Source organism: Thermobia domestica, chromosome 6 (genome assembly GCF_964235325.1).
Source record: "Thermobia domestica chromosome 6, izTheDome1.hap1.1, whole genome shotgun sequence".
Classification (NCBI taxonomy): domain Eukaryota; kingdom Metazoa; phylum Arthropoda; class Insecta; order Zygentoma; family Lepismatidae; genus Thermobia; species Thermobia domestica.
The window spans coordinates 101,240,920-101,266,373 of NC_137459.1; the positions used below are offsets into that span (position 1 = coordinate 101,240,920).

A 25,454-nucleotide genomic window follows, 5' to 3' on the forward strand; every position below is an offset into this window, starting at 1 on the left:
CCGAGCGTAACGTAGTCACGTGGTATTATCATGGCGGCAAAGGTGGAATAAAACGAGCCCTGTGGGGCTTCTAACCACCTTCGCTCGCTCAGTTATGTTTCGTAATGTACAGAAATCTTTTTTTTCTTTTTAATCAATAGTTGTGTGTGTGAAGTGAACTAATTACCACGTGACATTACGTCACGACCGGATGATGCAACTTCAATGTAAATTTAAACGTGGAATCAAACGAGCCCTGCGGGACTTCAAACCCCCTTCGCTCGCTCAGCTGTTTCGTAAAGTACGTAAATCACTTATTTTTTATCAATACAGTTGTGTGTAAAATGGACTAATTACCACGTGACATTACGCCAGGACCGGATGCTGCAAATTTGATGCAACTACACTCTAAAGAACCGCGTTAATCACAAATACACGCACAGGGATACCAAATATTGGTTGATGACAAACCTTGAATTCTTTATTTCAATCTTCGGATCTAGTTTATTAACATCATGTATATAGAAATTAAACGTAAAAATGTTTGACGGCTAACTCCTACTACCACTGGACTGATTTTGATGATTGTTGGTAAATGAATACACCATGCCCCAGGGCACACCTTAATGACAGTAGAAAGGAATCAAAAATTTATGCCGAAAACACAGCATGTCAGGAGTCCCATCAAATTACGAAAATGGAATTCGGTATATAAACTCATTTAAAATGTGGGGAAACATCCAGTGTTTCTGAAAATGTCAAATTTTAAGAGGAGGGAGAGGACATTTTCTATATAAGTAAAAATGAATATAATGATGTTTGAGGGTTAACTTCTTCTAGACCGCTGCAATCGAATTTGATGGGTTTTGGTAAATGAATGGACCTTGGCCTTAGTTTGTATCACATTATCAGCATGGGGTTGAGGGATGTGGTGGGAAAGTGTTGATATGTAAAAATAATCGTAAACGACCAACATCAGTTTCTAATCGACCATTTTCGGAATGACTCAGATAAACAGTGATACTTCCGATGCCCTTCAAGTCCAAATTCATATCCCTTGGCATGAGATGAGGTGACGAGAACAATGTCCAATCCATTGTTCTCCATGTTGCTGAGATAAAAGTGACACTCCCAATGTCGTTTAAGTCGAAATTCAGCTCCCATAAGCATGGGGATGAAAGGTGGGGGTTGCAATTAGGTATTTTTATTATTACACTTTTATTGACATCCGTATCTTAAAAGAGAACACGGTGGCTTAGTGGCAGAGAGTTCACCTCTGTGTGCACGTTTTCTTGAGGTTCTCCCACTTTCTTCATTCCATCAGTTTTTCATTCATTTCTCATCATCACAGTCCCCTTTAGCCTACACGGAATAACCGTGGGACGTAAAACTAAAAGATTTCTTTTTTTCGTATCTTAAGCGGTGGAAGAATTCAAATATTTTCTGTAAACTTATTCTCGTTCGAATGGGCATTTCAGGAAGTTCTTCATAACTTGCAAAGCAGACAAACTATGATTGGCGTTTTTGTTGATCTATGTCTGGCTCTGAATTTCTTGTATATATATTTTGGACACCTCTACACATCACCCAACCATCTATTTCCTGTGGTAGAAAGTAAGTACAAAACTCTCTGGCCAAATAGATCGTTTTGAAACCTTTAGTCAATTCGACCAGGAATAAAATTAGGTGTTCATGTGTGTGCGGAAAAATATTGATGTAAACAATTGGGTGAGAAATATTGTGAAAGTAGAATATGCCCAGAAAACTGTGAATTCAATAATGGCTATTGCTGTCTGTAATTTTAGAATTAAATGGTGACTCGCAGAGAGAATCAGCTCTAGTAATCAGTAATCGATTATGCAATCGCTTTATGATTTAATGTAGTCTGCACCAGAGGAGTAATGGTTTGATGCCCTGAGTATTAGGATAATTTACGTTAGGTAGCAGAATTCTAATAATATATTGTACAGAGCAAGAGTGACATCAGAAGACGTGTACTGAAGAGAAAGAAATGTGACTGACGTTTGATACTCAGCACTGTATAGTTATGTAGGTTGGAAATCTGTGATTAAATTAATAGCACCAGAATGAGTTTAGAGTTACTTACTAATTGATTGATTGCAGTTTGATGTCATTTTTCAGCACTAAAACAATACGAAACGGAACCCAATGATGCTTTAAGTGAGATTCGAATCTCTACTGTAGTTTTTATTTGAAGCAAGTATCCTTACCGGGGATCAGGCATAAACGGAAAGATCAAGCGTTAGCCACTTGATCAGGATAGGATACTATTCATTAATACCAGAAATTATAATAGCTTATTCTTGCTATGAAGTCAAACCATGCTAACAGAATGTTGATAAAGTAGAACTCTTACGGATTGTATAAGTACTCAAGACCCGATGAATTTATTATCGTCACCTCGAGCTGTTGTTTCGAAAACGTATCAATGTAGACTGTTAGTGATGTTCATTTGTAGACGATAAACCAAGAAATGATTTATACGAAATTCAATTAAATTTAATTTTATTAAAATTCTTTATTTGCCAGTGGCTGTAAAAAAATCTTCTATTTAGTAATATATATAATATGTACACTAAATTTTACCAACATTATATATTTCACAATAGGCATAAAAAAACTCAAATGCGCTTGAGAGCCTTGATACAGAATCAGCTGTCAACACAAAAACACATATGTAACTATATTATAAAGCATTAAAATATATAAACAATATTTCTATACAAAATAAAATGTTTAAAAAAAATACAAGTGAAATTAATACAATAATAAAAAAGGATATTTGAAAAAAAACGTCTACACAAAGTAGCGTCATTCTCTGATGTTAATTTCACTCAAAACAAAAGAGAAAGAGAAAGAAACTACACTCTTTCTTTGACCCTGAGAAATACAATACACAATAAAGACCAGAATATTTTCTTGTGTACCGCTTCTACTAATACAATACACATAGGAACGAAACACAAGCACTACCATCGTAACTATAAGAAATTAAAATACAACAACATAATATACCTGCACATAAATAATAGGAGCATAAATCGTTTTCGTTAATGTATTCACGAACACTTTAATAATCTAAGCCGCAAGTTTGTGAAAAGTTCTAACAACAAAATGACTAGATACATAAATCTTTACAAAAATGTAAGCATACATGCACACACTCACAATCACACTTGCATTATTGTAACACAAAACGAAAAGTGGGAACATAAGTTTCCACAGTTAGGGGTTCTCACTCTTTGTACACTTAAAACTGACAGGAATATACCAGAAAATACAATGAATCACACATCTGCCTGTACAGTGACATTTAAGTCTATTACCTCTTATAGATTATATTACCCAATACCTTCTCAATGAGTGAACCAATTAATAGTTTAAAGTAACTTAAAGAAAGAAAACAAAATACAAATGATGTAATACAAGCACAAGAAAGAGTAAGAATCGATTGTTTTTAACGCCTCCGTACAATACAATATTCCTCCTGTGCAATTCCTGAGCATGAGAAATAACTGTGGCTTCATTACACATATACAGCATGATCCTACTAGGCTTTAATGCTTGCTTTTATTTGTAAGTTCACTTAAGTTAGTATATCAGACAAAATTAAAAACCAACAGAAAAACGGAATCAGACTTTTAACAGTAACGCGCACTGTAGTGATTTAGCGACTAGAACACTTATGATTTATTGTGTACATAACAATTAAAATATTCTATGACAAAAAAGCCACATTCACAGCCTATCTCAAATTACAAACGTTAATTTAAAAATAAATATACATTATATATTATGTGGTACTGTGTTAAACTATCTGATAGCAGGTAAAACTGACAAAAAAGGTTTAAAAAAAAAGTTTAATATACAAGCAAAAAGTGTGATTGCGACTGACTACATGCCTTGTACTATTTCTTTCATTTCTAATATCATGATGGTACTAAAACTTAATGAAAAATTGTATCAAGTTTGTATCTTCTTTTCGAAACTCTTTGAATTCGATGTTGTTTCCTACATATTTCATTCACTGTCAGATTTTATTTATGACACAATTCGACGAGTATGTTTTTAATAACACATCACCTATTATAATGTTCAGTCAACCAGGGTAAATATGATATTGTTTCTGATAAATATAAAACCTAACCTGACATTTCACGCCACAACACTTATATTTCGATGAAGTAACCATAAACTTATCCTAATCCCAATGACACCACTTTAATCCATCTAATAATTTGAAATACACGGATAAATCGTAAACAAAAGTGTTAGTGCATACACATATCATCTTATTACTTGATTACCTCAGATTACCATTTTCATTGCCAACTAAGAATGAAAAGTATGCAATATCAAGAAAAACTATATGTCTAAATCTAAAAATGAACACACATCTCTTTCTGAAACTATATAATTTTTCGCAGGTACAGCTGGAACAAAGGGGTATATTATTTATCTTTTTACAGGGTGTGAAATAACATATCATTAAACTCTGGAAGCTGATTCAACACGTCAAATGAAATAAATATAAATAAAGGCCTAGCAAACATAGGTCGAAAATTGCTTCATTTCAGAGCTAAAAGCTATGGAAAGTGAGGAAAATTTTTTTTGAGTGATATTAAGTTTGAGAACTATGACCTAAATTTAAAAAATGAAATTAAATCTTAGCACGCCCACACCTTTATGTGCTGTAAGCTAAATGAAACAGGTAACTACTGAAAGAGATTGATTATTAAAGAAGGTAAAACGAGAATGTGGAAGAAAACGATATAGCCTGGGGAAAACTTAGAGACATAATGTCCACCATAAACTTATATGGTCTGGGACCAAACAAGGGATCCTCGAACAAGAGTTGGGCGCTCTACCACTAAGCCGCAGTGCCCCAAGACCTAACTTAAGTGGTTTGAGAAATTATAGAAGAATTGTAAGGGAACTTCACAACGTATTTTTAGAAGAAAGGCCGGGTATCAAAGGATTTAAACTATTGATTTACTCTTGTTATGTACGTATGGTACCATAAACAAGGACATTTAGATGCAAATTATACTTCAAAAAATGATATTCTGCACTATCGACGCTTACAGCTTTGAAAACATGCTTCTTAAAGAAGTATTTTTCCACTTTTTTTCTTTCTTTCACTTGACCTAAACATCTCCTGAAGACTGGTAATGATCTTTTGTCGCACATTGTGCATCTAAACATCTATATGTGTGAATACTACACTTTTCAAAATAAGTGGGTGATCATAGCAACTGTAAAATAGTCTCAAAAAGCACGTTTCTTCTGTTATATTTTGACGTTAACTTCGAAATTATTAAGTTATTTCGGCTTAAGAAAAGGTAAAAAGATCCTCTATCTAGATGAAAAATTGTAGCTGACTTTTAAAGTTACATACTTTTTTTCCCTTTTTTTTTTTAAAAAAAAACAATTAAAATAGACATAAGTTATTCCATTTCAAGCAAATCTTGAACTTTACAATGTTTTAGTAACTTAGGTTATCTTCTGCTTGTTGGCTACTTAAAATATCGTACAGTCCATATAGCTCTATAGAAACCATAGAAGAATAATACTGAACTTATTTTGACTTAGAAACAAACAGTGAAATTTGTAAAATGGCTACCTTTCAAGTACGGTTCTATCAATGATTTTCCACCTTTTACAATCAGTTTAAGTTACAAAGAAGATTATAAGAAAGTGTTTTCTTTCTTTTTTTTTAAATATATAAATTACATGTATATGAAAATCTGTGATAGTAATATTCAACAGCTAGCAATGAGGTAGACTGCCTGTCGATTAATTTAAGTAATGTACTACTGTGGAATATTTTACAAATGGATTGAATACATGATGTGAAAGTGATACATATAAATTTAACAAATGACAGTTGTCTTACTATGTTCTGGAACTATCTCTTGAACAGAATACAAAATATTCCAACAATAAAATAGCACAAATTTGCTTCATGCTCTGAAACTGAACTATATACATTGGATGAATAGAAAAAAACAATTTGATCATTCTGTAAAACGAACCTCTCCCTTCGCTTTTACTAACGAAGCACGAACATATAGAAACATATTTGCATGATTTGTGTCGTTATGGAAGGTAGGCAATGGTAGAACACACTCTTGATGAAAAAACAGGGAACTGTGCTTATAGTTTTGAAGACAAAATGTTTAACCGCACAAAATTATTTAATATAAAATTGACATTGTGAACAGTGAAGGGTTCTGGCGTGTCAAATCATGTACACTTAAATGAATGATGAATAACCAAAGGTCAGTACTTTGATTCCGAACACCATTATTTCTAGCTTTATTGACCTTCAGTTTGCTACATCTTTATTCACGTAATTTCGCACTTATTCCCAAGGCAGTGGGTTAACACCGACATGCTGAACCTTCACCGAGTAGCACGCTTGGAACCATGATTATCGAAGGCGAGTGTGCAAGCTACTAGGACATGCTAAATTTCGAAAGCATTCTATATAGTAGAATTATTTTTTTCCTCACAGCAAGATTGGGCACGCATTATAAAAGAAACATATAACTGTTTATTTCCCAGAATAAGATTAAAAACATTATTTTTTGCTAGAGAGAAATACAATTTACGTAACAGAGAATATTCTTTATGCAAAAACTACACGTAAGTATTAAACATGCGTACGTCCAAACTCTACGTACATGCATGTTAAACTTGATACCGGTACTTTTTAACATTTATCGAATAAATTCGTAGCAATTATTGAATACAATATATGAATATTATACAGCTACTTTATTCCCTGTATAACTGTGAAAAATCACCTATGCATGAAAATTTCTTAGTAGGTATACAAGTTATATAGCTAAATGTTTTGATACCAAGAAAATCTACACGGTAGTACCATACTTGGAAGGTAGGCAGCTAAGAAACTACATCTGATTGGCAGAAAACTTTAGGCTAGAGCAGCCTTGAAAAACGCAAATATTTATTCCATTAAAAGAATATTAGCTGAATATAATATCATCAAATATGGCACAAGAGACACATTAAGAATTACCTATTTAATTTGTTCGAATTATTATCTTGCTTAAGCAGTGCTGATGATAAAGTTCGATTACCGTTCTTTATCATCATATTACTTTCACATTTTGTTGATTCAACTTTCACACTTCTGAACAGACTCAACATATACAATCAAATTACTATTTTTCATTCTTTGACGAGGACTGAATAACCGTTAGTGCTTTCTGAGAAAGATGATCGATTTCCACTATAAAATTTATCTTCGTCTTTTAGCAATGAGTGGTACAACTCTAACTGCAGTGAGAGACAGACTTATACTACTGACCTTTGAGATCAAATTTATCGTTCTTACCTTTCGATCACTGTTGGTATCACTGTCACTGTCACTGTACCAAAGTCAAGACAGAATTTTCTTACCCTACAGTCGAATTTATATTCCTTATTTTGCAAGAATTAGTACAGTTGTCATTAAGTTCACACTCAAATTCTGAATTACTAGTGTCTATCATCCTGTTACGTTGTGCGTTATAGCCATACAATGCTTAGTTGACAAATCAATCAATGTTACCATTGTAGTTTAATAAATTCATTACAAGCATTCGGACATCGCATTTACCAAAGAAAAGCAATATGACTCTAAATTTCCCATAAATAAAACCTGCCTCAACACATATTCAACATGCCTTTGAAAGTATTTCTTTTTTTCTCCTTTGTATCGCGTTTCAAGTTACATATATGTGACTAATTATTAATGCAATGAAATTACAAACGCTACATCATTTTCTACTTAAATTTGGAGTTCTATCAGAATCAAAACTTAAGCTTTTACTTTTTCACCCCATCACTTCAGGCCGATCTAATTCTCATGTTGGGTAACAAACAGACAATAGAAACAAATAAAATATAACAAACTTAACACAGAAAAATAACGAACGTTTCCATTCACACCATATACAAAGGGATAAAGTATGTTGAGACATGCTTTGCGCATTGAACGAAAGCAAGAAATGCAAAATTATTATTGTTAATACATACACATACTCAAACCTACACACACACACCTCACATATATATATTGTGTATACATTGAGTGTCCCATAACTCTGGGTACCGCTTCTATCTTAGAAATAACTAATACTAATGAGAACTGTACACGCGTGTATTCCATTAATCTCAGGAGTTGACATTTTGAGCTAACCACATTAGGTCAAGGGAGATATAAAAATTGTAATTAGCGAAGAAGGTTGAGTAATATGTCGTTTGAAATGTCACAATATCAAGGTGATCATTAAAAATGGCGGAAATTTCAGAAATTGTCCTAAAATTAATTCTGAATTCACCCTCAATATATTCCCACATAATCAAAATATGAAAAAAAATAATAATAAATAAATCAAAAACGCTTACTTGATTAATTAGAAGGGACGTTTTAAGCTAAAAGAAATTCGGCCAGGGGAACCGCTAGAGAGAGACAGAGAGTAGCCTAGTATGCCAATTCAAAATTCTGCGGGAACAATATTTTTGAATGCCTACAACGTCTGTATGTGGCCCCTGCCCAAAATGGTGTATTTGTAGATCAGTATCTGAAATTTGCTTGTCCGGAACTTTGAATAGAGGCCACTTATATATGTGCTATTTATAAAAATGGCGTGTTGTAACTTTGCAAACGGTATATCACTCTATTGCCATTACAAATTTTTTGAAGTTGCCTCTGGCCTGACGTCTCTAACCAAAATTTGTTAGTTCAAATTAATTGAATATAGGTTTCGATAGTTTTCAGTAAAATCAATTGTTTTTCTGAGGATGGAACCAGAGTTATGGAACACCATATTTTATATATATATATGAGATGTCAAAATCCGGGGTTATAGGCCAATTTCGTTACGAATAATGAAAGAACAAAATGGAAATAAAGGAAAGCTGTTCGAAAAAATGGTCGAATTTTTCCAGTCGCACCAGCCGTTTGGGCTCCACACTGGTAAGGTGCCTAATGTTAAATGGAAAAGTAACGTTTGTTGCCAGTTCAACAAACTGAAGTGAACGTAAGGCCACGCAAAAATGACAAGGTGAACGTGCACACTGTTGTGTGAGGAAATCTAAACACCTCAAATCCGTTTCATAACAACGCTGTATTGTTCATATTGTGAGGACTCAAGGAAATAATATGCTGAACTGGCAACTGCTTTTTCATTTAATACAGGGCGCCTTACCAATGTGGAACCCACACGGCTGCGACTGGAAAAATTCCACTAATTTACATTGAAGACCACTTATTTCCAAGAATTTTCCTATCTTTCCATTTTTTCGAATTTTTACTCATAATGAAGTTGGTCTATGGCTCCAGACTTTTAATACACCCAGTGTATATATATATATAGTATGTTACAATTTAATATAGACTATTGTCCTTTTTAAGAATTACATTATTAGTACCATGCTTCTACAAACACCGTTTGAAGTTACACAAATTTACGGAAATACTACAGGATCTCATTCCGTGAAAAAAGTCAAACATGTTGAAAATATACATCTTTGAACCAGTGCCATTTATTACCATTTAAATTGATAGCTGACATCCTGTAAAATGGTCCTAAGCAAAAGGCACATATCAACATAGCACAAAGTGAACATGGTCCGCATGGGTTATGATGGTTATTTAGTCCAACAGATACAATTTGTATAGCCGATTTACAAATAGTGATTTTAACCAAAATCATTATTCTTTTTAAAATACACAATTCTACTGTAGACGAAAAGACAGAGCAATGTTTACCATCATTGTTGCCTCCTAGGGCATTTGCATTGCATAGTGCATTTTCTACTCTAAAAATCGATTCTTTTCAAAAAAAAAAAAAAAAAAAAAAAAAAAAAAAAGGCAGATACATACTGAATAATTAAATACTTTAAATGTACATATGATGTCTGCCATTTCTTCACTTGCACACGAACAAGACACGTACTCACACACATACACACCTGCACCACGCATACAAACATCAGAATGGACATGGATTGGATTACAATGGATATAATCCTAAAAATGTTTGAAATTTTATATAAATGGTATTTCAAATTTTCAGGTAATATTATCACACGTTTGAACACATTTACTGCTAGGAATTTCAATCGATGGAATGTCTGTATACAACACAATTCACAAACCTGCAACTACTTCTTTTCCAGATATTACCACAATAATTGTCTGACAAGAAGATCACTCCAAACTTGGATCAATCACAAATATTAACATATGACACCACATATTTGCCAGTACATATATAACGAGAGTACAACTTTCTATGTTGCAAGATGTGTATACAATCTACGCAATCAATACATAGGACATCAGTACAATTTGTCATGATACAACACAGTTACTTACCCTATAAAAACATATATCTTTCACGACTGTGTTGTAATTAAGTTGTCTAAATCTGACGTAACGACAAACACTGGACTTGTCGAGTAGTAGTCATTAACATCAAAGAGTTCTGATTCATTCAAATTCTGACAGTTGTTACCTTCTTCTTGCTTAACTGGCCGTTTAGGAAGCAAGAACACAAGAGACAGAGCCATTACAATATGCCATGCACTATGCACATACTGAAATGTGAAAAGTAACAAGAAGAAATAATTAAAACATTCCAAAAATCTTGTTAAAATTAAAATTTAAAGAACTCACTAAAATTACAACCCTCAGAATGGGTTAACGCATAGTTGTTATATTCCTTATCTCCAACACAAGAATCACTATTAGCTTAGCTTCAGTAATCTTTACGTAGATAAGAAACTAAGTTCTAATCTATTTTCGAAACATGATTTCGTTGGTCTTTATCGACCTAGTACAAAATGAAGTTTATACCAATATTTGAAGTGGCAATTTTATTTTTAAAAAAGTCCAATAATATCGCCAGCCACAAAGTACTAGAGCGTCCATTTCACATTTTTCCAGTTGAACTATTTCATTGAATTACATATATGGCAGCCCCACGATTTTATGAACATTATTGTGAAACTTGTGTGTGTGTGTGCTTTTAAAATTCAGGTGTTCACATGAGCGGCCGAACCGTTCTCTCAAAATAATTAAATAAATAAATAAAAGCGCCTAATCCCTATGCACTGGACCAGCTTGTCGGGAAAAAGGGGTTTAGTTGATATATACATGTGTATGTGTTTTTTGATTAAATTAATAGTGATTTGTGATACTGAGTTGCAACGATTACTAAAAACGCGAAGGCGGTTTAAAACCCTACCACGTGAGCGCTGATAATTTTACTACATACGAGCGACCAAAGATTAAACAAAATGAATGTCACTTAAGGTTACATTTAAGTTAATTCTGCAGTAAAATGTTCTCTTCAGATGGCAGACTGTGATGTCATGCCAACATTAGAAGGTATTCTGCTACGTTGCTACTTCAAGCAAGATGAGATTAAGTTGAAGATCATATACGAAACATACTCCATACATTGTGATAAAATTTCTACAGAGAAAGAAGTTTTTATCCTTGTCTGAGAAGTAGCTAGCCACTTCTTGGTTTCAAACTATTCATTGCACCTTCTTATCTAAGACTCATTTCAAGTACTCAACTATCACTGTTATGTCGTTGACGACACAAAGTCACTATGTTTGTAGTGTACCACTTATCTATTGCGACATTTGTCGTTGAGCAGGGAAAACGATAGCAAAGTTGTTGCCCTTGTTTCGCAGAGCGGAACCCGCCGGGAGAGAAGAAATTTATTACGGTGGTTCGGTTTATGTACGCCCACGTGTATGAGAACCTTGGTGTTGGCACGGGACACTAATCTATAACAACAGTAGAAAGGAATTCCAACAATGCTTACAGATGACATGCTAGGGCCAAAGGTTACAGTTGAATTCACTTCTCATTAACACATTGTTTTACATCAGAATTTATGAACACACCGTATTTTACTTCGTGAGATCGTTATTTAGAAGAATGACACATTATATCACCATTTAACACTGACGTTTCATTTTTAGAAATCTAATTCTGACTTTTTTACCTTCTAACCCATCGGTCCATTATTCTGTTAACACGCATCAGCGCCAAAACTTCAGACCAATATTGCTAATACAAGGTAACCAAGAAAGTTCTCGTATTTGAAGTCTCGTTAATCATGCACTCACAGAGAGGGAACGAAATGACACACGTGCCTACCAAGCGATCGGGAGTTAGCCTGACCATCCACCTTCAGTGATACAGGTACATTGCGCACTCGTCCAGTGTCGAAAAGAAATCAAGGTATCGAACCACCTTGTTCGCGTGTGTTTGTTGTATGACTTTAGTGAGCCTATCAGGTGCCACATAAGCCAGGAATTTGAGGAGAATGCCGTGAACGAACACACCGCCAGGCATTGGTTCTATAAATTCCGTTCGGGAGATGTGAGCTTTTCGGATGAACCTCGCAGTGGACGACCACATGTGTTGGATGACGAGACCCTGAAGCAGCCATCGGAGAGAACAGTGATCTAACGTGTGATGAACTTGCAAAAAAGTTCCATGTTTCCTCTGAAACAATCAGACTGCACCTGTAGGAATAGGGAAGTCATACAAGTTAAGCAAGTGGGTACCACACACATTGTCAGCAGTCAAAAAGGAACAACGAGTGACAGCCTGTTTGTCCTTGCTTATTTGGCACCTGAACATGTCTTTGAGGTCCTTCAGCAACTTAGCTGGGAGATAATGTGCCATGCGCCATATTAACGGGGCATTGCGGCAACAGATTACCACCAGTTTCATTCCCACGACAACCACCTTTGTGGGAGAACCTTCGCAAATGAGGGAGACCTGTGGAACACACTTACGAATTTCTTTGCATCCACGATCGCCGAGTTTTATCACCAGGGTATTGTGTAGCACCCGGAACGTTGGCGAAAGATGTTGGATGCTGACAGAGATTACTTCGAAACTTAAAGGTACGTACCGTTTACTGTATTGTTCTTTATCACTGCTCTAGAACGGCAAGAACTTTTTTGGTTGCCTTGTACAATTACAAACCACAGGTTGCATCACAACCACCTCTCCTAAGAAAGCTATACATGGGTGACTTTTGGATGTGTCTTCAATATATACGCCTACCTGTACAAATAATAGGAATACATGGTACACATCATTTGTCTATTCCTTAGGTTATCGTTCAGTTGCAAGCGCAAATTCTCAAGAACCACTTTTTGTTGGTCTTTCCGTCTGGGACCTCTGAGCGCCTGTCATTCCTTTATTTGAGTGTTAACTCCGGCCCCTTCCCTCCTTAACTATAGGCGGCCATGTTCTGATGGTCTATAACCGTACAAAACTACATTTTCTTCGAGTTTACCATCAGAAAGAATAAGAAATGATACCATCGGAATACATTCAACCAAAAGAATGTTCGAGAAAGAAATAAAGAAAAAAAAACTTTGTTACGGTAGTCTGGTTGTGGGAAAGAATAAAAGACGAACGTTTACCCAGGAAATTTTTACACAAGAAAATGAGAAAATGCCACGAGAAAGACCAAGAAATATATGAAACAATGAAATATGAATGGTTGTGCAAAGACAAGAAATTAGGTGAGGAAAGGCCCGGGATAAATAAATAAATAAATAAATAAAAATGTAATGAAAGAGGAGACTGAAATTTGTATATTCATACACATGTTAGGATGCTTTGACAAAGCAAAGGAAATAAAATCCACCATAAATCAACTGGATTCATAAAATATCAATATAATTTGATACCACGCTCCAAGATTAGTTATAACGGAAATGAGTCCGAAACCTTATAATTTGAATTAAGGTGAAGAAAAAAAAAGAAAAACTGGCTACCATATTTTACCACTATATAACAGACTAGTTGGTACTTACTAAATAATTGGCTTCCGTTTCAATGAAAGCGAACAAGATTAGTCCTGTTGCAGCTAATGCTATTCCCGGAAACAACAGTACCAGAACAGAATATTTTATGGGAATGCATCCCTGTTGACGACAGCATCGTAGACACCAGGACAAAATCTGAAATTAAGAAAAAATATGAGACTTTTTTACTATATTATTAATATATATTTCAATTTTGACGTGTGCAATACATGGATATACACCAATATACAGAAACATCTTACATAATGTGATTTTTATTATTACATATATGTAAACAGTAAAATTAGCAGCGGTTGAGCAAAATGGAGAGAAGCGGCAGGAGTACCATAGGGTACCAACACGCCTTAAAGGAAAAGTCTATAAAACAGTCATAAGATCTGTCATATTATATGGAGCAGAATGTTGGACGATGAAGCAGAGAGAGGAACAGAAGTTGCAAGCTGTGGAGATGAAGATCCTGCAGTGGATGTGTGAAGTGATGCAAAAGAACGAAATTAAGAATGAAGTGATCCGAGAAATAGTAAAGGTAAGATCAGTAGTAGAAAAATTACAAGGAAGTACACTTCGATGGTTTGGACATGTACGAAGACCTTGGGAGAACGTAGCTCACCGATTGGAGGCAACAGAACTAAATGGAAAACGAACGCGTGCCCCATCAAAGAAGAAGCGGAGAGACTGTGTGAAGAACGATACGGTAGTGTGTGATGTCACAGTAGATGTGATACAAGATAGAAACAGGTGGAGAACAGCAATCCGAAAAGCCGAACCCACCTAAATAGGAAAAAAATTTAGAAGAATATTTAAACACTGACAATAGGATTACCATGCAAATTTTTATTATTTTTTATTATCGTAAATTTTTGTGATGAGCAAATTCAATTTAAATTCATTGTAAATGGACCTCGAATTACACAGTTCTGCATAGCAGTTAACCAATAAACCGCGTTATGCACGAAATTCCTATGACTCTGAATATTACATATTAAGCACTCGTCAGATAGATCAGAGACGCCGTTGAAAGTATTTACAATAGGTATTTGGAGGAATGACTTGAGATTTAACATCTGTAACACAACTTTCCGATGTATAGATTAACCGTAAAACATATACTCGTTAAAAAAGTTTTACCCTTTTCTTTGTTTGTTCGCTTTATTAGATCAAAATTCAACATCCTTTTAATATCAGACCTACAACCATAGAAGTAGAGCACTTTCCCCATCCTTCGGAATATATTCTAAATTGAGATTGTAGTTTAAAGTATACAATATTGTAGAATATTGACTCCTAAATGAGCTACTTTTCCTTCCAACCAAACAATGTTAAAGCTGGAACACTATAATATCGCTTAGTATTCGCGAATATTGTACTGGGAAAATATATAACACATATACTTACAGGAATTAGAACTCCTAATCCAAATGGTATCACAAACACGAGGAGACCAGTACGATTATATTCCACACCAACAGCAATTATGAGAACACCTATCATATGAAATGTTGATGTCAAGTGAGAAGGAATACCAGCAATCGCTATTAAGGTCACCCAGAAGGCTAGGATGGAACAGAAGAAATCACAGAACTGCAAAACCTGTAAAAAAAATCGGAACCATTTTAATTATTACTACTATTAGTTAACACTCATTATCATATTATTTTCTTACACGGAAATGAAGCAACTGGGATGTAGAAATGAAGAATATGGAAGGAAACAGGAGTATCCCGAGAAAACTCACGGACACGATGTTGTCCACCAGAAACTTACTTGGCCGGGGATCGAAGCAGGACCCTCACGCACCAGAGATAAGCGGTCTACCACTGAGCCATGATGTCCCCACCTTCCTGAAAAATCAGGAAAACTGTAATATATATGGCATTTACGGCATTTTACCATTAATTCCGGGTTTTACATATCACGTTTCCAGTCATCGGCGGACCATATTTCATCTTCGCGGTACTATTGGCGTCTTGCTAAATGGTGATGGCCCCTTATCAGCGGTTTCACCCGTGCAACCCGATCCCGTGCGTCTATGTCATGTAACTCGGGACGGACTGTGATTGTCGACACAGGCTGTGGGAGAGCTGCTTGAGTTAATTCGTCACTTACCCCGAAGTCACACGATATTTCTGAGTAACAATCTACTTTAATGCTTGGCGGGACATTCTCACTGAGAGTTTTCTTCCGACCACTGTTTCTCTTCGCCAATGTAGTTTTTCCGTGATTTCCGTAGGCCGTCATCACCTTGCCCTACCAAAACACCCATCAAACTTGCCATTTTCGTCACGTTCTTATCATATAAAGCGAGCGGAAATATTCTGCCCTCTTTGCAAATCAGAGAGCTCTGCCTGCTTAGTTGACGGCACACTGCCGTTCTACTGCTTCTCACTACTACGAAGTTTCCCGTAACTCCTCATCAACAGCCCAGCGTTCCGATCACAACCTGACCGTTGTCAACTCACGTCAGACATCTAACATGTTTTCAACTCCAGGTGTATGTATTATTTTCATAACCATCTGCATATTACGCGTGTGTGTGCTTAACTAATTTCTAACTATGTTTCCCATGCATGCTTCAGAATTCCTTTGTCTCTATTCAGTGTTGCTTGATACATACGAATTAATTTTGAAGACTTCAGAATAAATACATTTTGCAGAAAGAATAAAACTAAGCAGTAAAAGAATACACATTACATTTCCTTCAAAGTGTGTATGCTCTTTAGAAGATGCACAATTTTTCCAACTGTTTTGCGACGCCATGGACGTTTCCAAATAATGAAGTCATTTACCTCTGATACCATTACAATTTTAAACATAGATCTTGATTTCAAAGAATATCTTGAAGTTGAGTTTACTTAGTTTTGGTTAATATTTAGTTCGACAGATTTTAGAAAACAAAAACAGAGTGCAAACCCCAATACTAAGACGTCTCGTTCATTTAACTGGATTTTTGCTCTCTTTCTAGAAGCGAGACTACAGAACGAGGCAAGAGCTATACTTCGACGGGAGGTGTGAACATAATGATTTCATCCCGGTTCACATACAGTAAAAGTACTCGTTGCTCGACGACTCGAGAACCCATCAAGAGTAATGTGGAGTTTGCAATATAAAGTTTCAACTTATTGTTACCTGTCTTACTCTGCAATCCGATTTTCCATGATTGGACTCACACATAGGTCGAAACTTCTGGATAGGAATAGAATGTCTACATTATTTTAAAAGTTTCATTATTGAAAAAGAGCATAATTTTATTTGCATCGTTTCTCATAGAAATGAATAGTATCATATTACCTAAAGTGAAGGAACATTACATAAACATGGAACCACATGATAAAATTCAAAAACAAAAATATTATAACCTTTTCTGCTTTTAATAGAACGTACTATTATGAGTAAAGAGCACGCCTTACTCCTTAAGCTTTAGACCTTCAATACAATGATAATGTCCATTATTGCTGAAACTTTTAAAACGCATAAAAGAGAACATACTGGCAGAACTCAAAAAGAGTAATGATTTCTCGATTAAGCCAAAAAATTACTATTAAAAAAATATTAAAATCACTAATACATGGACAATAATTAAAAAAAAGTTGAAATAAATACATTAAACAAACCTCATATTTGGTGACGCAATAACTATAAAAATCTTCGTCACAAGCATGATAAAATATAGAAAATATCATTGTGGCCAAGTAAACTAAAGCTTCCGTTATCAATAGCCTTCGAAGTGCCAACAACACAGCAGGCAGAAAGAAGAGATTGCTGAGAGTTAGGAGCAACGTAGTCAGAAGCAAAACTCCTTCAGGTCGGGCCTGGCTTCCATCTGTACAACCCCAACCTCGATAGCCTGGAAAAAAAAAAAAAAATTGAAAGTATATAGTACATGACAAAAGTAACTTTTCTAACGAAATTAAGACTAACGAGATTAAACACAAAAGAAAGAAAAAAAATCGTACATTAGAAACCAATATTTGGTATCTATCGACAAAACATGCAGAACATACATTTATATATTACCTAGACATAAGTAAATAGACACCTCAAAAATGAACCTGTAGGCACTGTACATAGCAGTTCTCTGAAGGAATCATTTCTAATGCTGGATTTAGTACGTAGTGGAGTCTCCTTGGCAGCACATAAAGCAACATAAAGCAGCACATTATATGGAATCCAGGTAATCCTCGATGATATCCTGTGGCAGGTGGTACCATTCATCACAAAATACTGTTCTGTGAGACAGTTTGTACAATTTTAGCTGTAGGAGATGTAAAGCAAATTCTAGGATTCATATCCGAGGATTGTCCTGGTCACAGAAAAGTTTGAACTTTGACTCTTTCGGTGAATGGTTAACTTTCCGCTTTGACACGGTACCCCATCTTTCACAAATTATGTAGCATCCCACGATAACCAACCTGTTTCAAAAAATGGTAGCCATCCATATTGCAATATCTCAATGTATTTCGCAGCATAAATGTGCCTATCATACAAAATAAGTTACTCCGATATCTTTTTTTCAAATTGCATCTCACACATATGACACTTTCGCCGCTATATTTCACCGCAGAATGAACTGTGGTGAATCGTGATCTGTCGACTGCTTCCACACCCATTGTCAACCACTGCCATAGAATTGGCAAAATCGGCTATGGTTGGAGATTGTGATATGGTTCTAACAGTGTTGTACCTTGCTGCACGTGAGATAGGCTAATTTTGTCTATGTAATTTGTGATTTGATAAGTAGAGGCTTCTTTTTGGCCGGCTCGTCGGTACATTCTCACACTACGCAAATATAGTTGGATGGTTCATGCTGATCTGTCAATCTCAGCTGTGATATCACCGACAGATTTGGATGATTGGATCCTGCACTTCTAACGTCCGCATTTTTGAAGCGTGGCATTAGTCCCCGGTCGCTCCGATCTTGTCTCTACGCATATTTCCATCCTGTTTCAACAGTACTATAATCTTGCTAACCGTTGCTAACGGTACACGTAACACAGTACTGATGGTGGGATGGCTTTCACCACACCCCCAGTTCCCAATTATGCGTCCTTGGATAAACTCCTACGATCTCTCACAGTCACGTCTGCGCGCAATGATGCTACTTGTACTACACACTCACACCACCACCTACGTCTAATTTATCCGCTGTAGGTCCACGTCTCACACAACCTTGCTGCTAAAAGGAACGCTAAATTCAAAATCAAAATCATTTGGAATTTCTTGTAATAATGCCTTTATTACTTTATATTAACAATTATGTTCGCACATTTGAATATTTGAAAAATTCTGTTTTCCAGCTACGAATATTATCGCGAAGTAATTTCCACAACAGAAAACGAGCAGAGGACAGCTTATTCCTGATGAAAACAAAATCTTGTCCCGGAACGTTATTTAAACAGGTGAAAGAAGTCACTGTAAATTCATCGTTTCACACGACAATTAGTTGTTTCATATTTATAGTTCACATTACAGCATTAATTTAACGTCTCACAAACGAGATAGTAATTACTGAGTTAATGATATAAGAACGAAAGGAATGCACAGGGGGAGAAACGAAGGAACCCCGAGAAAACCCACCTACTCGGTGTTTATTCATCACAAAACCCATATCGCGTACCCATGGTTTGAACGCAGGAATTTTGGCGCCTACGCCACCTAATTCGTGTTTAAGTTAGTATCAACATACATAATATTTCACACTCGCAATCTGAAATATGACCGATTGCTTGGATAAGTTTCCTTTATTCAATGTTACAAGTGATAATGAACTGTCGGTAAGAACTAACCTGTCTGCTTCCCTAGTTCCAAAAGAAAGAAGGTATATAACGGCTACAAAGCAACATGACGGAGATCCTACTTACGATTTTTTTTTTCTGCAGCAGAGATTCTTATGTATCATCATTCGCATAATAATAGGATATCTAATCAGAAGTGAGCCTAAAGGATCATTAATAACTGACGAACCCTCGTTGCCATGGTAACAACAGCACCAACAATACATTTAAAAGCCACAACACAGTAAACGTTACCAACAATAGAAATTGCCAGAAATTAATATGCACGTAATACTAGAATACAATGTACATAATAATAGGATACTCAGCGGTGAGTCTACCACATTTCCGCCACTGCGAGTTTCGTATCACAGACGGACATGATTGCCAAAGAGGAGGTGGAGCTCATTTTTTAATTCGCTCCTTAAAAATACAAAACATAAAGAACAAAATAAATTATAGTAAAAGTAAAAATAAATCTAAAAGAAACAGAATAAGTGTGTGTTATAAGGTGGGGTAGATGATGTAGTTAAAAAATTTCGGAGTCATAAATTTGCAGATCACAATCTCGCGTGACTGAAACTTTGCGAGGCGAAATCTCGCCTAGAACAAAACTTCGCCATCCAAAATGTCGTGGGATGAAATTTCACCATAGGGATTTCTTCAGTATAGAATGTTCAAACTATCGCTGTACGTATATAGACTATAAATAGTATATACAATTAAATTTCATTAACGTACACCAAATAGTTCAGCTCTTTCCGGTGGTGATGACACATCAATTTGAATGTGGTTAAAAAAATATTAAAAAAATTCCCCTTCCCCATCGAAAGCCGAAATTTCGAGTTTCATCTTCTTAACTTAGTGATATATTACATATTTGGCACAAATTTTGAACCCACAGTGGGACTTACAGCACCCACTTCCCAAATAATTTTATTGAAAGCGCATCATTCACATATGAGCATGAATCTCCTTGTCTTTCCTCATAACATCTGTACATGTCCCTTTACAGACACAAGTGAAAGACGTCTTGATAAAAATCGGCAAGGGGTACGATAAAGGGCAGATATTTTTTCGATTATTTTTTTCAATATCTCTTACCGTTTGCAAGATTTGAGCCTACTTCCGATTGGAGTTTCTAATTCATGTATAATCACTGTTTTCTTTCTTCTTGCATGCAGTATGTAGTAAGCAAATACATTACGTACACAGTTAATTATAATTCCAGTGTCAGTGTCTTACGGTGTTCATTGGGCAAAACACTCCAAACAATAAAGATTCATCTTAGCCTGGAGAACTGGCTATCCTCCGTTTTTCATTATCATTTGGCCATGAAACAAACGCCTGAGAGATATACAAGCCCTGTGCACAACTATGTGGTGTTGGAATGTATAGCTCATAGGATATGCTGCTTTTTTTAAAATTTCAACACTTTCAGTGTACCCCTAAAATATGTAATAACGAAATAAAGGTCATATTTTTAAAATAAAAAAATATTCAATTAGAACTGGACAATTTACACAAAATTTGGAATCGACCAGCGAAAACGGCACGTTTTTAGCACTTGTGATTTTCGAGATCTCATTGTCGAAAGGATTGGAGACAAACATATAAACTCTTTTTTGGAGAAAAACATATAAATCTAGCATTTTAATATATAGATAGAATCGATTGATAAGTTTCTTCTAATTTGGGTTTATTTTACGACTATATACAGACACATTCAACTTGAACTGTCAACTTTTTCACTTCTAATTTCTAAGTTAAGCATTTTCGGACTACTACTTCTTACTATTATTATGATTATTATTTTGACCTAAAACAACTCAAATATATATCGTTATGGCTTGGTTTTATCCGTACGAGATTTTGGCCCGCGATATTTTGGTCACGCGAAGTTTTGGGCGGCGAGATTTCGGCAACGCAAGATTTTGGACCATAGGATTTTGGGCGGCGAAGTTTTGGCCGTGAGATTTTGTCCGTATACCGGGGTAGATACAGACAAAACCAAGGATGCAATTTTATAGTATTCGCACACCACATCCCTGGTTTTAACTATCTATACCAACCTCATCCTAGAACACTCAATTCGGTTTTTCATATATACAGTACCGGATTTACGTATAAGCTATACAAGCTATAGCTTTGGGCCTCACTCGCTTGGGGGCCCAAAAAATTTAAAGAAAAACTGACTGTAATGTAATTTCCAAATAAAAAGAAAAATCAAATAAGACGCACATACAACAAAGGTGTTTTGTATTGCTATATACTAGGCTTTTATGAATCAACTAATAGGGTTCTATTTCTCAGCTTTACTTGTAATGAGGCGCCTGTTATTCATCCCCGCTTATAATGGAGCCCCCGTTTCCCAGCCCTGGGCCCTTGTTTGCATTTAGATATCCATTATAATCTTGAAGATATAATTTAGGTCCATAAATTAGCGTATAGCACATATTCAAACCTAAAAAACGGAGACATTTCGTTGCTGAAAAACAAAGCTTGACGTATACAGTGTCCCTTTCAATAGCTTAGGGCTCCATCAAACCTAAATCCGGAACCGCTTATATATGATACGTATATATATATATATATATATATATATATATATATATGACGAGCCAGACTACCTACAGCTTTACATTCTTTTTTAGTTTCTATTTTCCAATGTTTTTGTACTTTTCTGAGGTCGATCTATCAGGATTTAAAAAAAAAAAAAAAAAACCTTCATTGTTGAGCTTCACATACATACTCTAAGAAATTTCTTTTTAAGTATCTGACATTTCGTTAAAGGAAATCCACTGGGAGCTCATACAAAATATGTTTTACACACAATAAAATTTACAACAGTAATTAGAATAATAGGCATGTTGTAGCAATACTAACCTCCTAAGCATGTACATGACGTAAAAAACTGAAGGCCTTTGTGCGTTTCTTGACATACACCCTTTGGTCCACAAGGTTCACCAGAAAACACACATGGTTGTGTTCTAATGTCCAAAGACAACATTACTTCCTCCACTACACAAGGCACAAGAGTGCTGTTGAAAAATAATACAATACAACTGATTTCAAAGACTGACTAAGAATTCACTATTACTAAACAGCCTTAAAGCGTCTTCTCACTCTTAAGCACTTTAATTAATAAATTCTAACCAATTTCTTGACTGTTAATAAAACATGTCAAAATAGTCCACGCAGCTAAAAGGCATACACTGGAAGTTTCCACCTTTTTCCCTCACTAACACAGTATAAGGTCAATCCATCTGAAGTGGTCCAAAGATGGTGAAAATGGTTGCTCGACCACCTCCGAAAATTATAGAAATTGGAGTGTGATGAACCTTGTGTATGCGAAGTTCAATAACATCATTCACGTTATAGTATCTACAAGTGTTCCTGAATGGCGGCCATCTTTGTTGTCGGTGGAGTGCCTATTTTTGCATTTGCAAGCTTTTACCAAAACTACAGTTGCTCGGGATGTAAGAATCAGACGAACACCAAACAAAAACGAATGTTCAGACGAAACACTGGGGTACACGAAGAATATATACTCTTGCCTCTAAATAAATCTGCAGTGTTGCAAACCAATACAAGAAATCACCAGAAAAAGTACAGAAAATTACACTTTTAAAGGGACCCTGTTTTGGAATGGCATAAAGTGAGGGATTCATAAGTTTCTTGTTGAATACTATTGTATGTAACTAGTCTCCAGAAACATCCACAGCTTTGATACTACTAGCACCGTAGATTAATGGGGAGTCGAAAGTTAAGGTTTGTGATTTTGATGCCATTTTTGGGGCGTAATATCTCAGGAGGGCGAAGTCCTAAAAATTGCTGTTCATGCCACAAACTAATTATGTATGTGAGTAAACTATTTCAAGAAAATCAGGACTGATAATACATGGAGAAAAAAATGAGTACATGGTAAAAACGCGAGGAAAGCACGTGTGTTATGATAGTCGTAGCCCGGAAAAATTTAAACGTTTGGATATGTTTCATGTTAGATCTCAAAAACTACGCATGGTGCAGCAATTGGGACCGCTTTTGTTTGTGTTCAGTTGTGCAAAAGCTTATGAGTGGCGTTTGTTCCGCCTTTGTACCTCCATGATCATTACCACGTCTCTCCTGTAAATATCTGTTTTTGTTTGGTGTTCGTCTGATTCGTACGTTCTGAACAACTGTAATTTTCGTAAACGCTTGCAAATGCAAAAATAGGCACTCCACCGACAACAAAGATGGCCGCCATTCAGGAACACTTGGACATACGACAACGTGAATAGTGTTATTGACGTTCTCATAAACAAGGTTCGTCACACTCAAATTTTTATAATTTTCGGAGATGGTCGAGCAACCTGCTCTGGACCACTTCGTATGAAAATAACTCTCTATAATATTAACATTCAGGAGTTGTAATGATATGGTAGCGCAGTTTTGGTAGTCATAGAACATTGACAACAGTTATGAGAGGTTCAAAGGATGAGGCATTCCATATCTCACGTGGCCAACACCCTTAGCTTTTTCTTCATTAAACGTAGCAAGAGTATAGCAAGTGTGTGTCAATTTCCACGTGTATGAAAATAGCAGTTGGCGTCCATTGCAACAAAGGAAGCACCAGTGATTGGATGAAAATAATCCAACGAAGAATACAGAACATTGAAATGAACACCATCTCAATCCAACGTGCCTTTCAAATCATCAGTTAATGCACTTCATCTGAGCCCAATAGTGAAATGAAATGAAATCTTTAAAGTTTTACGTCCCATATTTATGCCAGTTAGGCTAAAGGAGACGGTGATTATGAGAAATGAATGAAATGGTGGAATGAATAAAGTGGGAGGAAACGGTAGAACCCCGAGAAAACCCACGAGCACGGTGTTTGTCCAGCACAAAGTTCACACGGCGCGAGCTGGGATCGAACCAGGGACCCCAAGCACCGGAGGTGAATGTTCTACCACTGAGCCACCGCTGAGAGCCCAATAGTATTGATGATGAATGGCGCAGTATTACGCTGACGAAGCATATATTTATTCGTTTCGACCAGACGGTCACGTCCATATACGTATAAAGGAAAGCGAATGACGTAATGCTCATCATGTCAACTACATGTTGTTCATGATACTCGTGGTTTTGTTATCGTATGGGCTGGTTCAATTCGTAAAAGCTTCCAGTAAAACTGGAGTCTGTCTTGAGATTGTAGCACATATAGACTATTTCCATATTGTTATATCAGCCCAACCATTTGCACACGTTACCTCAGTCCTACTTCTCAGTGGGGATAGTTCGTGCCAGCATCGTGTACAAATACCAGACTTGACTCAAAGAATTACTAATTTCAAATACTACACATACTCACCGGATTTAAATCCTACTGAGTACTTTCAGAACATTGTGCAATCTTATTGTCCTAGACCCATCCCTAACAAAAGTAGCTGTATAATGAAAACGTTGAACGTGGTTGGATGAACCTGCATATCAAGTTCGTTAGTCGTTATAGAAGCAGTTTTCAAGCAAAGAGATATGCTTAGTTTGGAGTCCTACTAGTTTAGCATGTTAATTTAATACGAAAGAAGTGCATTTTATGTACGATTTACAAAGTAAAGAAATATGCAGAACGAAAATAATGTCGATTAAACTGATCGTCCATTTCATTGTTCTTCTTTTATTATTGTTATTATCACACTTACGAACATTTCTAAGCTTAAAGCAGCACAAAGATAATGGCCCCTAATAAACACATACACCAAGATAATGTCTAAGACAAGAATTAGTCCAAGCTTCTATTGAGGAGGAAGTTTC

At 35.8% G+C, this 25,454-nt stretch overlaps 1 protein-coding gene across 1 annotated transcript in view; it reads right to left on the reverse strand.

The window, feature by feature from the left end:
• Window positions 1-2,493: 2,493 nt before the first annotated feature.
• LOC145688131 (post-GPI attachment to proteins factor 6-like) overlaps window positions 2,494-25,454 on the reverse strand; it is an 89,724-nt gene continuing 66,763 nt past the window's right edge. The window contains exons 9-13 of the mRNA XM_081761918.1: window positions 22,545-22,699; window positions 17,499-17,731; window positions 15,283-15,477; window positions 13,876-14,022; window positions 2,494-10,614 (exon numbers count right to left, since the gene is read on the reverse strand). Of these exons, the coding sequence (XP_081618044.1) occupies window positions 10,414-10,614; window positions 13,876-14,022; window positions 15,283-15,477; window positions 17,499-17,731; window positions 22,545-22,699 (931 nt within the window). The 3' untranslated portion in view covers window positions 2,494-10,413. The remainder of the gene's footprint in view (window positions 10,615-13,875; window positions 14,023-15,282; window positions 15,478-17,498; window positions 17,732-22,544; window positions 22,700-25,454) is intronic.